Raw genomic sequence first — 17112 nt, forward strand, 5'->3', positions numbered from 1 at the left:
AACGATAACTGAATGTTCAAATAAATATCGCAATAAGTAAGTATTCACACGAATCTTTGCGCGTACGCTAACAAGTTTACGTTTTCGAGAAACTTATATGGCTAAAGACGATATAAAAGTGTTGAAAGCGATAACTATCGCGCGACTTATATAGTTAATGTATGCAACTATATAGGAACACAACTAATAATCAAATTATAATTTAAAACAACTCAATACCTCTAAATTACCACATATAATGTATATGTTTAAATCATTTTTATACTTCTTAAGTTCGTTTATATCCAAATGTGTATATGTATATGTACACTGTTATTTTTTAGATTGAACCTCGGCCCGATCCCTATTCGATCTGTTCCTCCTTACATACAAGCTGTCAACCGTTGTAACTTTGCGCGCCACCGAGGTTCCTGCATTGTCACCGTTATATTGCCTTTCTTTTCGACCTGAACTGCATTTCGATCTGATATCTGGCACCCGGGTGACAACATGTCCGGCCTACTTCGTTTATCACCTGGTTATTTCCGCCAAAACCGTACAAGGTACGTTAAATTATATGCTTATCATAGCTCATTGCGACGTTCTTACCATTAAGTATCTCCACAACGAACCGTTTACATTATTCGCGTTGTTTAAGCTTGACCATTTTCAGAATTATCTTATTATTTATTATTTGATTGATTTAAAATCGAGCGCGTAGTATTGTAAACACGGAATCACGGTCTTTATACCGAGTGAATTTCACGATGTCATTTTAATGTAATCATCCGATTTTTAACCCTCCGATGAAGGGCGTAGCATAAGCATTTACCCTTGCTTGCTTCTTATACGCAAATAAAAAATAGGAATCACAAAGGCTCTGGTAGCATTACAATATTTAATAAAACGGATCATATTAAACGGTGTCTGTAGATAAACAAACACACAACATGGTCAAGATGTCATGTAATATGCCATGAAAAATAATAAATAAAAATACATCACTTCTGAGTTAAATAGTTGAATCTTCTTTTACAGCTGTAATACGATGCAATACATTTTTTATAATACAGCCGTAATGTCGTCGAAGTATTTAGGAACAGGCGCAATCCTTTAATAATTCCTTTATTGAAAGGATAATGCTGTGACAATTGATAAAAACAACAACAACAAAAACAAACAAATAATCAAATACAGATTTTACGGTTAATTTAAAGCGACCGTTTAACACATTCATAAGTCAACACGGAACATATGTATTGATATACTTTACTAAAATGATATGTACATGAAACGGCATAGTTTGTGTAGCAACGTTTTTATTTTCAGTTGCTTGTATTTAATTAAACTTGTGCATTTTAGGTCGGTGTATGTAATAGAATGGTATATACTGAGATCTTTATGCTTTAAATGCCTGTCCTGAAAGCTTCGAAAAGAAACTTCCGGACATAAAAACGACTCCGAGATAATTAAACATGCTTTTAATATCAGTCAGTTTTCCGTTATAATTAAAGTGTTTAGAAGTTGTTTGCCCACCTTTGTTGAAAATCATGATTTTAGTTTTATCAGTGTTAACAATAAGTTTTCAGCACTAACATTAATTTTGAAGTAAATTTAAGCCTTTTTATAATCCTTCTGTCGTGTTGCCGAAAATAATAATATCATCAGCATAAAACAAAAGAAACATGCAATGACTGCAGCATTTATTGAATTGTTAAACATTAACCACAAATTGCAACATACTTTATGAGGAATAAAATTGGCATACGACCAACACAAACACGTTTGTTTCCTCTCCCGACCGACCCACCGAAATTGCCGAGACCCGAGTTTACAAGATGGTAAAATATTGTGTTTGTGGGATTAAAATTAAGAAATGGTACGAATAAAACACGATATGTACGAATCTACCCAAATGTGGTCACCGGTGCGTGTTTACCACACAGTTAAGGACGTACGCGACAGTTTTAATGCAAATTTTGCTACACTTAGAATTTGATAAGTTTTGGTAATTAGGTAGAACCATCTGTTGTGGATAGACAAATAAAATAAAAATCATGGGTCACCGTTGTTGTTCATTTTTTATTCGCACTTGAACAACAAGCATATTTTAGCACAAGAACAATTCACCTATAAGGTAATAACATAAAAACTAGAGTAAATTAATGAGAAAAGTGTTGAAAACAACCTCTTTTTTTCACAAAAATGTAATACTGATTTAATTAGACTGAAGATTAAAAAAAAATAACATGAATCGATTGATTTATGTTTTTATCAATTTTAAAACATAAACAAAAAAACACAGAATTTCACATATGAAAATTTATAAAATTCATCAAAGTCATTTTTATTTTTAAATGCCTTCCTGCACCTATATTTATTTTCAAATTTACCTAAATGTTAAATGAGTGATAACGTAATACAAATATAAAAAGAAAACAATAGGTCACCGTTGTCGTTTTTTCACAAATGCAGTTTTACGGAAGGTATTCAAAATGCAATTTTAAACACAGTTAAAACCATGTATATGGTGCAGGTCAAAAACATACTAGTACATGTATTGCTGCATGCCAATAAAAATGTACATTTAAATGTAAATGAAAACACAAATTATGTTTAGTAAGATGAGTAAAAGAAGAATAATACAGTAAATAACTGAAAACAAGATGTATACAATATGTTAAAGGGGTCGTCCAACAGATTTAGGCATGTATTAAAGCTTGTCATTAAATACTTAAATGCTTTATATTGATAAATTTAAACATTTAAACAAAAAATCTCCAGTAAAAAAAACAAGAATACAACTTAAAAAAAAGGAAAAAAGTAACCCTAAACGGAGCTCGAACCACTGAACCTGGAATCCTGGAGTAAAAAGCCTACCCCCTATACCACTCGACCATCCACGCTCATATTGGTTTAAACAATATTTATTTAGTTCATTGAAAGTACATATTAGCAATACAATACAAACATACATATTATATTTAAGCAATATGCTAGGCAGGTAGAATTGCAGTATTGCTCTACATAAAGGTTGTAAAATACAATTGGACAGAATTGAGAAGGAAGCTCGAGGCTTATACTTTGTCTCTCTTCTGTCAGTTAGAAGCGCTGCTGTAATGGTGTAAACAACCAAACGTATAACAACTATTTAAAGACATGTCAAAATTTCGAACAATATATTACAGTGATAGATAATTGCATACTGGTTAGAAATGTAAAAATACTATAACTTATGATACAAAAAGTATAACAGAGTAATGTAGATAGCATAAGAGCTAATAAGTGGAGAAGGAAAGGGATAGCAGTGGAAGAGTAGAAGTTCAGAATAAGAGAAGTTGCGGTAAAAAAGGAAGCAGTTGCGGGAACGGGGCATCGTTAGCAGAATATGGTTTGTTCCTGAGATAGAAATGGTTTAGAATCTATGACTATCTCGGATGAAAGACTGAACATGTTTGAATATTAATGAATTTACTTCATATGAGCCGTCTTTAACACCGAAAAGAAGAAATTGCAAATTAATGGGTAAGAATCTAGACATATTGTTAAAAAGGATAACTCTTTTTTCTGTATAAATGGGACAATTGAAGAAAAAGTGATATGTGTCTTCAATCGCACCGCATTGACAGTATGGACTTTGTACAATGTTTTTTGAGTACAAATGTTCATTTAAACTGCTACAATGCATTCGTAAACGCGCATGCAGAATATTAGATGTCCGCTCCCCATCGTAGAAATGCTGGGGAATTATTTTCTTATCTTTGCTAAGATTTGCTTTGAATGCAGAAAGAGAAGGAGCCGTTCTCACCGATAACGGTAAATTGTTCCATAAGTTTATAGTTGATGGTAGGAAAGATCGTGTAAAAAGTTGTGATTTGCATTGGATACTGCGAATGTTGTTAGAGTTACGAAGTGGATAAGCAGATCTTTCTCCCACGCTAGAGGGGATAAGTGTGCACAAGTATGGGGGTGCTAGTGAATTATACATTTTATAGAATTGGGTAAGTTTATGTTTTGTTCTCCTATTTTTTAATGGTTCGAGAGCAGTTTCATTGTATAGGTTTTGCAAGGATGCCAAAAGTGTTCCCCCGCTGATTATCCTTGCTGCTTCCTGTTGAATCTTCTCAAGTTCTATTTCATCTTGTGTATTAATGTTATCCCATACTATATCAGCGTATTCAAGAATTGGTCTAATAAATGTTGTGTAAATCGATAGAAGGGACTTTCTATCGAGCGTAAACTTGAACGTTCGCATTACATTGAGTCTTTGCCATGCTTTCTTCTTGACTGATTCAATATGGTCATGCCAGGAACATGTATCAGAAAAAGTTAAACCTAGATGCTTGTGAGACGAAACATCAGTGATTTGGCAGTCGTTGAAAAAGAGAGGGGGATGGATTGGGCGGTTGATTTTTTTAGATATAACTAAGGATTCGGTTTTGGATGGATTGAAGGTTACCAACCACTTATCAGCCCAGGAATGAATTTTTGCAAGATCAGTGTTAAGATGATTAGCCGCATCAACAGGGTTGTCGACGATGATATATCGTGTCGTCTGCAAATAGGTGAATTGGACAGTGTATATCTCGAACTATGTCATTTATATAAATGAGAAAGAGGAGGGGCCCTAATATAGACCCTTGAGGGACACTAGCGTTTATGGGTAATGTTGTGTATTCAGATAATGCCGCTACGCGACGCCTACTTGTAAATGAAGCGTAGCAACGCTCCGCCCCATGTTCTTCATAACTGCATGTTGACCTCTGATCTGGTTAGTTAGTTGTTAGGCATTGATTGCTTCTATCGTTGAATGATAATAAAGTAGCCACTGAAATTATATGCGTTTCACTTTGTTTACCCAAACACAACAAACTGGCGACGAGGATAAAAAAAATTGTGGATTATATTTCGAGAATTTTATCCGTTTAATAAGATTGTGCGTGAAATTCTAAATATAAACACAAAATGGCAACGGGACTGATTGGGAACATTAACGCATATGACAGCAATGTCGAAACATGGACTTCCTACTAGGAACGACTTGAACAGTACTTTATGGTCAATGACATCGATAATGAACGAAAAGTGGCAGGACTTTTAACACTCCTCGGTGAAAAGACGTACGGGTTGTTAAGGAACCTTACCGTACCAGCAAAGCCGTCCGAGAAATCGTATGAGGAACTTTGTCAGCTTTTACAAACTCATTTGTGCCCGAAACCGTTAATAATCGCGGAACGATTCCGGTTTCACAAGAGAAAACAAGCAGTGGGCGAAAGTGTGAGTTGTTACGAAACTTCACTTCGGAAGTTGGCAGAATTCTGTGAATTCGGATCGAACTTGAACGATTCTTTAAGGGACAGGTTCGTTTGTGGACTTAAAGATGCAGGAACACAGCGAAGATTATTGTCAATCGCTGATTTGACACTGCAAAATGCAATAGAAATAGCGCTTGCCATGGAAGCTGCACATAAGGACGCCGCCGAGTTACAGTTATCGGCAGCCGCCGATGTGCCTGTCAATCGAGTTGGACATTCAACAAAACCTAAGAAACTGAAACATCACAAACATGCCAAAGAGAGCAGCAAGTGCATCCATTGTGGGAAAACTAACCACCCCTCCGAGAAATGCAGACTGAAAGATGCAGTTTGTCATCACTGTAAAGCAAAGGGACATATAAAGGCTATATGTAGGAAGCTTAAGTCGGTGCAGTGTATGGAGGAAAACGTTTCAGTGATCAACACTGTGAACAAAGGAGACAACGGGAAATTCATCGTTAAGCCGAAGATTAACGATGCCGAGGTACCCATGGAGCTTGATACAGGATCAGCAGTTACCCTCATATCAAACAAGGATTTCCGAAAACGATTCGGAAATATGAAGCTCGATCCTGCTTTTCCATACTGAAGACATATTCAGGCGATGTCATAGAGCAACAAGGGACAGTTATGGTGCATGTCAGTTATAATGGACAATCGCGAACAATGCGACTTTGCGTCGTGAAAGGTGATGGGCCTGCACTGTTCGGAAGGGACTGGCTGAGTCACATCAAACTAGACTGGGACACACTTTTTAACGTGAACTCTGTGACAACGGAAGGCCTGAAGGAACGTCTAAATTCTATACTTGACAAACATAAAGACGTGTTTAGTGACGGTATAGGACAGGTGAAGGGCATTAAGGCAAGGCTCACCCTAAATGAAAATGCTCAGCCTAAATTCATAAAGGCTAGGCCGGTACCGTACTCTATTAAGCCAAAAATAGAGAAAGAACTGGACAGTCTCGAGAGTCAAGGAATCACCTCGAAAGTGGACACCAGTGAATGGGCGACACCGATCGTTCCTGTCGTAAAAGGAAACGGCGATGTGAGAATATGCGGTGATTTTAAGGTTTCCGTAAATCAATCAATCAAGGTTGATAGATATCCTCTCCCAAGAATCGAGGACATTTTCGCCAATCTGTCAAATAGGCGAAAATACAGCAAGCTTGATATACGACAAGCGTACCTACAACTAGAATGCGAGGACGAAACCAAGGAGTTGCTAACGATCAACACCCACCGAGGATTGTACCGTTACAACCGGATGCTATATGGGATTTCTTCTGCTCCAGCTATATGGCAACGCACAATGGACCAAATTCTTCAAGGAATCCCTGGGGTGCAGTGCATGCTGGATGATATGGTGATTACTGGTGAAAGTGATAATGTGCATTTGGATAACTTACAAAAGGTGTTGTGTAGGTTACAGCAATATGGAATTAAAGTAAATAAGGACAAGTGTGAGTTTTTCGTGCCGAGGATTACATTCTGTGGTCATGAAATTGACGAACAAGGTTTATGAAAGTGTCAGGATAAAGTAGAGGCGGTATTGAATACACCACCTCCATGTGATGTTAAATCACTTAGGGCATATCTCGGGGTACTCAATTATTACCATCGTTTTCTGCCAGATCTCGCGACCGTAACAAAACCCATGAACGCGTTGCTCGAGAAAAATCGAAAATTCGTCTGGTCAAAAGAATGCCAGAGCGCGTTCGAAAAGTCGAAAACACTTCTCATTACGGAGCCTGTTCTTACACACTACAACCCGGAACTTCCGGTTAGGCTCGCGTCGGATGCCTCAGCGTTCGGTATTTCCGGTATATTGTCACACGTTATGCCAGATGGCTCAGAAAAGCCGATCGCGTTCGCATCAAGGTCACTTACCAAAACTGAAATGAAATATGCTCAAATCGATAGGGAAGCATTGGCAATTTATTGGGCAGTACAAAAGTATTACCCATATCTCTATGGTAGAAAGTTCACATTGGTTACTGATTGCCAACCCCTCACTTCAATATTCAGCCCGAGCAAAAGCATTCCGGCAACGACTGCCGCGCGCGTTCAGAGATATGCTATATTTCTCTCTGGATTCGATTACGATATACAGTACAAAAGTACTAAAATGCATACTAATGTGGACGGATTGTCGCGTTTACCCGCGCCGTCAAAGGAAAAGGGTATAGAAATTTCAGTTGAAGATGTGTTCTACACTTCTCAGTTAGAACAAATTCCGGTCACGAGCGCGGAAATCAGCCGTGAAACTAGGCGGGAGCGCGTTATGTCACGTGTATTTAGGCAAGTACAACAAGGTTGGAATACCAATGATAATGACCCTCTTTTGAAAGGCTATTACGCGCGACGAAATGAATTGACGATTCACCACGGATGCTTAATGTGGGGCATTAGGGTGATAATTCCCATTAAGATGCGCGAACGTGTGCTTGATTTATTGCACATCAGCCATCCAGGTATCGTTAAAATGAAGGCACTAGCGCGTAGTTACGTCTGGTGGCCTGGCATTGACACTGACATCGAACACATGGTTAAAAGATGCGAACCGTGTCAGATGCAACAGAAATCGCCCGCGAAAGTTCAGTTACACCCGTGGGAATGGCCTACGTCAAGTTGGGAGCGAATACATGTAGATTGCATAGGTCCTTTTCTTGGACGCATGTTTTTAGTTATCGTAGATGCTCATTCGAAATGGCCAGAAGTCATAGAAATGAAATCAATAACTTCTGAAAGAACAATTGAAGAATTACGTACAATATTCGCAAGATACGGCTTGCCCAAGCAATTAGTATCAGACAATGGTTGTCAATTTACATCTGAAGAATTTTCTCTGTTTATGAAGAGAAACGGGATATGTCATATAAGAACTGCGGTAGCAAAACCGTCCACAAATGGTCTTGTGGAAAGGTTCAATGGCTCTTTCAAATCTGCAATGCGCGTTTTAATGCATGAAAACACCGATTTCAATGTGAAGATAAACTCTGTCTTGTTGGCATATCGTAATACGCCACATTGTACGACAGGGGAAACTCCTGCAAAACTGTTTTTCGGTCGGAATTTGCGCAGTAAACTTGATTTGATGATACCCGACTCACAGACACGAGTCACTAATGGTCAAATGCAATTGTCAATGGCTGACAATAGAAAAGTTCGCGAATTCGAATTAGGCCAACGTGTCTTTGCGCGAGATTTCAGACCTACTTCAAGGGAAAAATGGATCCCTGGGTCAATAGTTTCTCGAGATGGTCCACTATTATACAAAGTAGATATCGGGAATAATATGACATGGAAACGCCATGTTGATCAGCTTCGCGCGTCGGAAATGCAGAAGTATTGTGGTATAAATGTACCTGTTTTCACACCCTTAGAAACTACTTTAAATGCCGCGAACACAAATGTCAGTGAACTTCAGCCGGCACCGAATTCGATGGAAAATAAATGAGTCCCGGGATAATCGTTGTTATGATACGGATTTACGATTGCCAGAAAGACGCTATCCATTACGCAATAGAAGACCGCCCGAACGCCTGCAGTACTAATGACACTGATTGTTTAATGTTAAGCCAATTACGTTTTATAGTGGCATACAGACATTAACTTTAGTTGGCAGGAGAGAAAGACAGGTCATCAGTTGTTTTTACAACCTGTGTCGAATTCGGACGCTCACTAATGTTCTTTGATTGCATGCTATAATGAATAAAAGGTCATGCTTAGTTTAGAGAGGTCATGAACTTGAAATGGAAAGGTTTTATTGATTTATTATTCTAATGGTTAGAATTGTGTTCATTGATATTTACATGTAAACGGATTTGTATGTATGTTCATTTTTATTTATATGTATGATCAATGAAATTAAAAAGGGGAGAATTGTTGTGTATTTAGATAATGCCGCTACGCCACGCCTACTTGTAAATGAAGCGTAGCAACGCTCCGCCCCATGTTCTTCATAACTGCATGTTGACCTCTGATCTGGTTAGTTAGTTGTAAGGCATTGATTGCTTCTATCGTTGAATGATAATAAAGTAGCCACTGAAATTATATGCGTTTCACTTCGTTTGTTTACCCAAACACAACAGGTAATGGGTCAGATCGGCAGCCAGAGATTACAACACACTGGGTCCTCTCGTGTAGGTAGTCTTTTAACCAAGATAGAAGATTGCCCGAGATACCACTAAGCCGGAGCTTGTGGATAAGTCCTTCATGCCATACTCTGTCGAAGGCCTTAGAAATGTCGCAAAAAACGGCTCGAACCTCTTTACCTTCGTCAAGGGCTTTACAAAAGGAGTGATACACAGAGATTAATTGGTTCACAGTGGAATCTTTTGGAATGAATCCTGATTGAGATGGGGTTATAAATTCAATAGCCCTTAAATGGTTAAAAATATATTTGTGGAGAATTCTCTAGAGACATTTACTTAAAACACTTAAAAGGGAGATCGGTCTGTAATTTTCAACATCCTGAGGATCAGACTTTTTGTGAAGTGCACAAACAATTGCTTCTTTCCAGCTCCGTGGGACCCTACCATTACTAATAGAAAAATTGAAAAGATTATGTAGTGGACCTGAAATCTCAGATGCAATTTGCTTCAGAACTTGAATATTTATTTGGTCTGGACCTGATGCCTTTCCCGTTTTCATAACTTTAATGGAATCCAAGACATCATGCCGGGAAATAATGAGATCTTCAAAGACGGGGCAATCTGGCTCTTGGGAATGTAGGTTGTGCATATGCGTACTTGGTGTAGTTAAAGTAGATTGAGATTGGAACAATGAATTAAGAATATTGGCTTTATCAAGGGGTGACTCATATATGGTACCATTATGAATTAAGGGAGGCATCTCGTTTTGTGTGTTGTTTTTATTTGTGATTTTTTTTATTATTTTCCAGAAGTCGGATGATGAGTGTTGATTTTCACCTATAAGTTTAGCGAGATCTTCAAAGTGCACTGTTTTCGCTGATCTGACAAAATTATTAACAATATTACGTTGTTGGCGAATAACGTGCCAGTGTCGGTCTAAATTGGTAGAATTGGCTTATTTGTATGCTCGTTTGCGGCGTCGGATTTCCTTACGAATATTAGTATGTAGCCATGGAGGATCGGCTGTTCTTATTGTACATATTTTGTTCGGGATTGTAGCTTCGCAGAGACTGATAAGTTGACGTGTGAAATTTGAAGTATATATGTCAATATTATTATCACACCAACTGTTCCAATCGAAATTCTTCACAAGTTGTCTTAGATTAGTGTAGTCCCCATCTTTATATCGCCATATTTTACGTTTAAAATTAGATCCAGCTATTCTATTGAAGTTTATGACGCAGTAGACTGGGCAATGAAATCGAAGGTGCTGGTTAAGAAAGGGTTCTGCAACGCCGCTTTTTAGCACTTTCAAGGAAGATGTTACTAAAAAAAGATCAAGAATGGAATTCGAGGTTTCAGTAAAATGAGTAGGTTCTTTAATAATCTGTGTGAGATTATACTGTATAAGAACCACGCTCATATTGAGAGCGGATGTATTTCTTACCTATATAAGTAATCCTCGTAGTTTCCCAAAATATCGTTTCGCGTCGATACGACGCTTTATCTGTTGGACGGTCCCTTTAAAGGGGCATATCAAAAGTATTTCATTTTCATGGACACAAACTGTCCATTTTTTGTACCTTGCGTTCATTTTAAGCATGTTTTGTTGTTCTTTCGTTCTTACATTGTTTACATTCTTTTTTATCCGAATATCCGAAATATATTGCACTTATTTCGCAACAGGTGTTTCAGTAAAAAAAATATTTGCGTGAAACTAAACTGCCGCGTACGTCCTTAAGCGATAGCGTTAAGAATAAGTGTAACCAAGATGGCGGATCAGGTCAGTTTGTACACAGGAAACATTTGAGTTCTGTATTAATTTGCCTATATTCGGCACGAGTTGCCATAATAACAAAATAATTACATAAATAAACGTGAATAATTTTTTATCGGAAAAGTTATATCAAATTTTATTGAGTTTACATATGTTTTTTATTGTTTCATTCTGGAATACTCGTATTGAAAATGCTAGCCGATTTGGGTACCAGAAGGTTAATAAACCATTCCAAATATAGCGGATTGTAATGTTGCGCTAACATACACTGATCAATAAGCATAAACAGAATAATATACCGAGAATGTTAATAAATAGAGAATTCAGGAATGTATTTTTTTTAACTTACTGTAAATAAACATTTATATTCAAATGCAGTTGCATCTAATTCAGCATAATTTATTTTTGTGCTTTTCGTCTTTAAAGTTAGTTTATCAGTTCATGTTTGTTTTCTGCAAGTTTGCGCATAATTATTTATGGAAATGGTCATCAACGCTAGTCATGTTACATTTCTCCTTTTGCGTATCATGAATACACGCTTACTACACTAATGCCATGTAAAGTTGAACATATATCAAATGTTGTGGTGTCCGAGAAATCACGTTACCAGTTACTTTCGCTATCGTGTAGATTACGTAGCCAATGCAATTTTAATGATAAATTGAAACACCGACTGTACCGTTTAAACATAAACGAACAACTAGATAGATAGAGGGTGTACTTAAAAACGTGTCCATGTCACATCGTTGAACTGTATACAATGTATATATCGTTGAACTATATACAATGTATATATATATATATATATATATATATATATGTGTGTGTGTGTGTGTGTGTGTGTGTGTGTGTGTGTGTGCGTGTGCGTGTGCGTGTGCGTGTGCGTGTGCGTGTGCGTGTGCGCGTGCGCGTGCGCGTGCGCGTGTGTGTGTGTATACATTTTCAAGTTAAGCACATATATTAGCAGCATTAGCAGCGGACACATAGTACATTGTAGTTTTCATTATCAAAGTTATATTAGAAGCGCATCTTTATGTAAGTGAATGATAAATAACAAGAAACAATAAATAATACAATAAAATTCAAGCATAAGCAGTGATTTTTCTTCGCGTTATATTTTACAGTCTGTGCCTCTTTGATTGGGGAAAAATGCGATTAACCATGCAATTGCGGAACATTAAACATTATTTTTATGATTATAAATAACGTTATACCAATTGTTAATAAGTGCATGTTTAACTGCTTTCTAAAATTTATATTAAAGTGTGCTAGGGAATTAAACTTCTGTATGATAAACTGAGTAAACACTTGTTTTCCGTTCAAGAACGTACATTAAACATGGGCGTCCACAGGAATTATCCTAATGCGGGGGGTCAAGCGAGAGGGGTGGGGTTCGAAGGCTGGGTTACCCCCCTTTTCATCCAGAGGCGGAGACAATTTAAGAATATTTAGCGCAAAACGAGCAGAATACGAAAGGACGACAGACCGCACATACAAATGGGAACTGGAAAATCGACATTGGTATAACGCTAAAATAATGACCAATTACGCAAGCACTTCCGGCTGTTCAATTAGACATGATCGGCTTAAAAAACAATCGATAATCTGACATCAATGTTTTCCGATAAAGGAGAAAATGTGCTTTCGATTTTCGCGGAGGATATTTTCGGTCCGGCATTAAAAACAGGGGAAGATATTTGTGTTGCACTGACGATACAACATCAATGTGGCCGTCAAGTACACCGAGCACATGTTGGTGCAACCAGTGAAGAATACTATTGACGCACAATTTATATTCCGTGCATGGACTCACTGATCCAATCTCTATGAAGCCGATTTTCAGAATCTCATATAACTGCCTTCATGTTATATCAACTCCATCTGAACCACCTAAAATGTTTCGACCGATGAGTCTATAAAGATACAGTCCGAACAATCAACGGATTATATCGATTCGCTTATTTTAAACAAGACGCAATTTTATGGTAGGCGATGGGCAAGAACGAATCCATCAAACACAATGAATCAGATTTTGTTGACTTGGTGAAAAAACAACGGATTTGTTTTATGGCGTGCGTTAGGCGATGATAATAATACGAATTAAGCCCGCCACCACTTGTACAGTGACACGATAATAAGGCACGCTAAAACGAGTCAAGACATGACTAAAAACTACCATATCCGACGACAGGCTCTCGGGATTATTCATGATGGGTGTTCGCAGGGAACGGATCAACACCGACAAGTATCATCATCATCATCATCATCATCATCATCATCATCATCATCATCATCATCATCATCATCATCATCATCATCATCATCATCATCATCATCATCATCATCAACATCATCATCATTATCATCATCATCACCTCCATCACCCCCATCATCACCATCTATTTATTTATTAATCATCATCAACGATTTATTGTATATATCTTTCTTACGGAATGTTCCGGATATAGTCGATGTATCACGATTGTATGGCAACAATGTAAATTCATGACGTATACTTTGCGTCAATGAAATTACCCGAGAAAAAAGCACAAGTTCTCACTACTTTCGATTTCGCTTTAATACACACCTTATCAAGTTATTTTAGATCTCAATGAAAGGTATTTAATGTAATGAAAGTTAATATATTGTTATCATTAAATTTGCATGTTATTCACGACGAAGAATGCAATCAGGAAGTAGAGCTAAGACTTCGTGTAGTACACGGCCGTCAAACACGGGCGCCACCTCTTTTTGAGTTGCGTTAATAAATGAGCCAATGCTACTTCCGATGTGGCGCTCAGGCCCGGATGTTTTGAAATGTAACGGATATTTCTACAGGGTGATTAAGTTTTATTTGTTTTTTCAACATGTTTCGCATTATTAAAATAAAATCGACAAATGTAGTGCAATTCAGCGAAGATAAAGCAACCAAATATGCACAAACATACAATCACAACCCATTTGGAACTGTGAGGACCTTTATAAGTTGTGGCGTGGTAGAATTCGTAAAAGCAAATCGATTTATTTTGCCTGAGTGAAGACAGCCAATTAAATCGCTCATTACATAAAACGATTGCTATGAACATGTACAAGTTAATGCATACACAAAAACATCGGCTTTTATCCGATCTATTAGATAAATTTGCATTTTTCAAAAAGAGATGGAGCCAATGTCAAGGAGGTGGCGCTTATAATAGGAGGTGGCGCCAATGCATAGTATAGCTATTTTTAAGTGACATATTTTATGTAATGGTTTCTATTATATTTACAGAACTTACTTTTATTTTTGTAAGATGACTACTTCAGTACATTTGAGTCGCGTGCATTTTTAATGGAAAAAAGCCTTGTGGTATAATATTAATGTTGATTCTGGAAGTCTCGTGTTCGAATCCCAAAATTGGCATTTTTTAAAATGTCTTTTTCCTTGTAAAATATCGTTTTTCAAAACCTTAAACATATTGTCGTTGTGTAATTTAATTAATTAAATATTTTTTTTTCGAAATACAAAAATCTTTAAACTATTTTATCTAAAGGAATTTTTTATTTTGTCATTTTTTATGTTTGTCATTCAGCGCATTTCCTTGGCAGATGTCAAGGAATTAATAAGTTCAAGTATAATAACAAGACACAGTTTTAACCTAAACAATATTTTTCAAAGGTGATTCCAGCTTGATTTGAACCGGGGTCGTCCGGATTATTCCGATTCGGCGTTAACCGCTAGGCCATTCTGACCAACTTATTGCGTTGTTAAGTATTTTCGTTAATAAGTTATCCACATGTAGTACAATTTTTAAAGTACACCACATACACACTCATTTATTTTCAGTATATGGCTATGTGTATGCTTTTATTTCATTTTTCGAATCGGTCGCACAATTTTTTAAAGTTGTAAATTCGTCAATTTGTCAGAAACTACCATTACTTCCACTTCCTTCTGAAATGCGTTATTATTGAAAAGGCAATATATCCCTTAAAATCACTGCAGCGAGATCGCATACAAATATTCCCATGTCCTCATGCATGTCCATTTACATTGGTATCAAAATCGAATTATTATGGGTAGTTCATACGCCCTCGCTTGCAAATTAAAAACTCATTAGAAACTGTCATACATTTCATTAAAGGCAATAACATTTTACAATACGTTATGATCGGACAATATGAGCATGTCCACCAAAAAGCCATTAAACAATGTCAAAAAATAAATGAATTGGAAATGACTCCATGACAAGTGATTGGAGTGGAATTGCATGGTGAAATTATATAACGGACACGACCCATTTGGCAAATCCATGGTGGACTTAGACCTTAAAATGAGTTTGACTGTTACTAAGCTAAAGGTCGCTAGTAAGGTTTGCTTAATACGTATTACCTAACATAGGCGATCATTTGATATTTGAAAACCTGTGTATGAATGTCGGACATACCCTACTATGCCCTTCAAGTTCTGTATGTTTACTTTTGACATTAAAGTTTGACCCTTACCGTCAATATATTGACGAAGTTTTTGAGTGAGGCGCATTGTCTCGTTTAGGTAAACCTTTGTACCAAGTAATTTCAAAATCATTTAGTGCATAACCCCAATTTACAGTCCGGGAAAGTTCAATTTCAGAAACACAGACACATGAACTTATTGGGAAAAAAATGCAAATATAAACCACCATAACCTACTTATTGTTCTTTATGAGGACATTGCAAATAACACTGTATGTACAACTTAATATTTAAATAAAGTTAAATCATAACTCGTCCAAAATACATCTATGTTAGCAAGAACAGAAGACTCTTAATCAAACAAAACACTCTAGTTGTATCTTTTATACAGATCAGACTTTAAAATGGCATAGTATTGTAAGTATTTCACACAATGGTAAATGGGATGTGCTGCTTCAAACGCAATGTAGTAACCACCCATTTTAGGAAGTTATTTTATAATAATAATAATATAAAAAAACAACGACTATGAAGTTATTTATCCTGAAAGTTATTTTACAAACACCAAAAACGATACGATTGCGATGTGTCCATTGGAAATCTTTACACGATAGAGATCTTTAGACGCAATCTCAACAATTCAATCTAAACTATCATACCTTTCGAAACAAAACTTGTCTAACCCTGCACACACATAGCTTTACCACAGATTAACTTAGTTATCAGGAAGTTAAAATAAATTCCTTTATTTATTTTATCACAAAATTATGTAGCTAAATGTTTAAAATAACATCTATGAGATAAACGCAGACCGGACATTTCTACATTACGCGACGATAAACCAAAAGTTTACATGTCATTATATTTTCTTTTATTTTTCGACAAAGTTATCTGATCGTAGATTTTGATAAAACACCATTTTACCATATTAATCCTTCTTTTGAAAACACTCACATATACATGTTCCTTTCAAAAGTTCAGCTGATCCTTGCATATGATAAAAGGATTGATTTACATCAATATAAGTACTTTTTATTTAAAACAACATAGTCTCTCAACAGATGTATCTGATCTTAGTTCATATTCAAACACCATTTTGACATAATGACACACATTTTGACATAGTTAAATATACATTTACCAAGTTCACCTGATCGTTGGATATGTTGAAGCATTATTTTAATATAAGCACACTTATTTCCGTCATAATAACAAATGCTAGCAACACGTTTACCCAATCGAAACGCATGATGAAACAATATGCCAACATCATCACATAAAATAATAACATATATTTGGGGGCAAGTTTTAATGATCATAGCAAATGATAAAACACACTGTTAACACACTGACACGTCGTTTATGCATAATAAAATATTCGTTTGACATGTTTATCTAATCATACCATATGATAAAACAATATTTTAACTTAATGACAGGTATTTTACACATGATAACACATGCTTTTGATTGGATCGTAGCATGTGACAAAGCATTATGTTCACATGTTG

The 17112-nt window shown here is 36.5% G+C and overlaps 2 protein-coding genes across 20 annotated transcripts in view; one reads left to right on the plus strand and one right to left on the minus strand.

Moving 5' to 3' along the window:
* Positions 1–17112, minus strand: part of LOC127847065 (epidermal retinol dehydrogenase 2-like) — a 261377-nt gene that overhangs the window by 181576 nt on the left and 62689 nt on the right. The gene's annotated exons all lie outside the window — the stretch shown is intronic.
* Positions 1–17112, plus strand: part of LOC127847058 (uncharacterized) — a 270689-nt gene that overhangs the window by 150839 nt on the left and 102738 nt on the right. For 7 of the 19 annotated variants that reach the window (XM_052378618.1, XM_052378617.1, XM_052378621.1 and 4 more), the window contains exon 1: positions 395–542. The exons of the other annotated variants lie outside the window; for them this stretch is intronic. In XM_052378618.1, coding sequence (XP_052234578.1) covers positions 490–542 — 53 coding nt within the window. In that variant the 5' untranslated portion in view covers positions 395–489. Of the gene's footprint in view, positions 1–394; positions 543–17112 lie in introns of those variants that run through there. 19 annotated transcript variants of the gene reach the window in all.

The sequence above is a fragment of the Dreissena polymorpha genome, chromosome 10, assembly GCF_020536995.1.
Source record: "Dreissena polymorpha isolate Duluth1 chromosome 10, UMN_Dpol_1.0, whole genome shotgun sequence".
Taxonomy (NCBI): Eukaryota; Metazoa; Mollusca; class Bivalvia; order Myida; family Dreissenidae; genus Dreissena; species Dreissena polymorpha.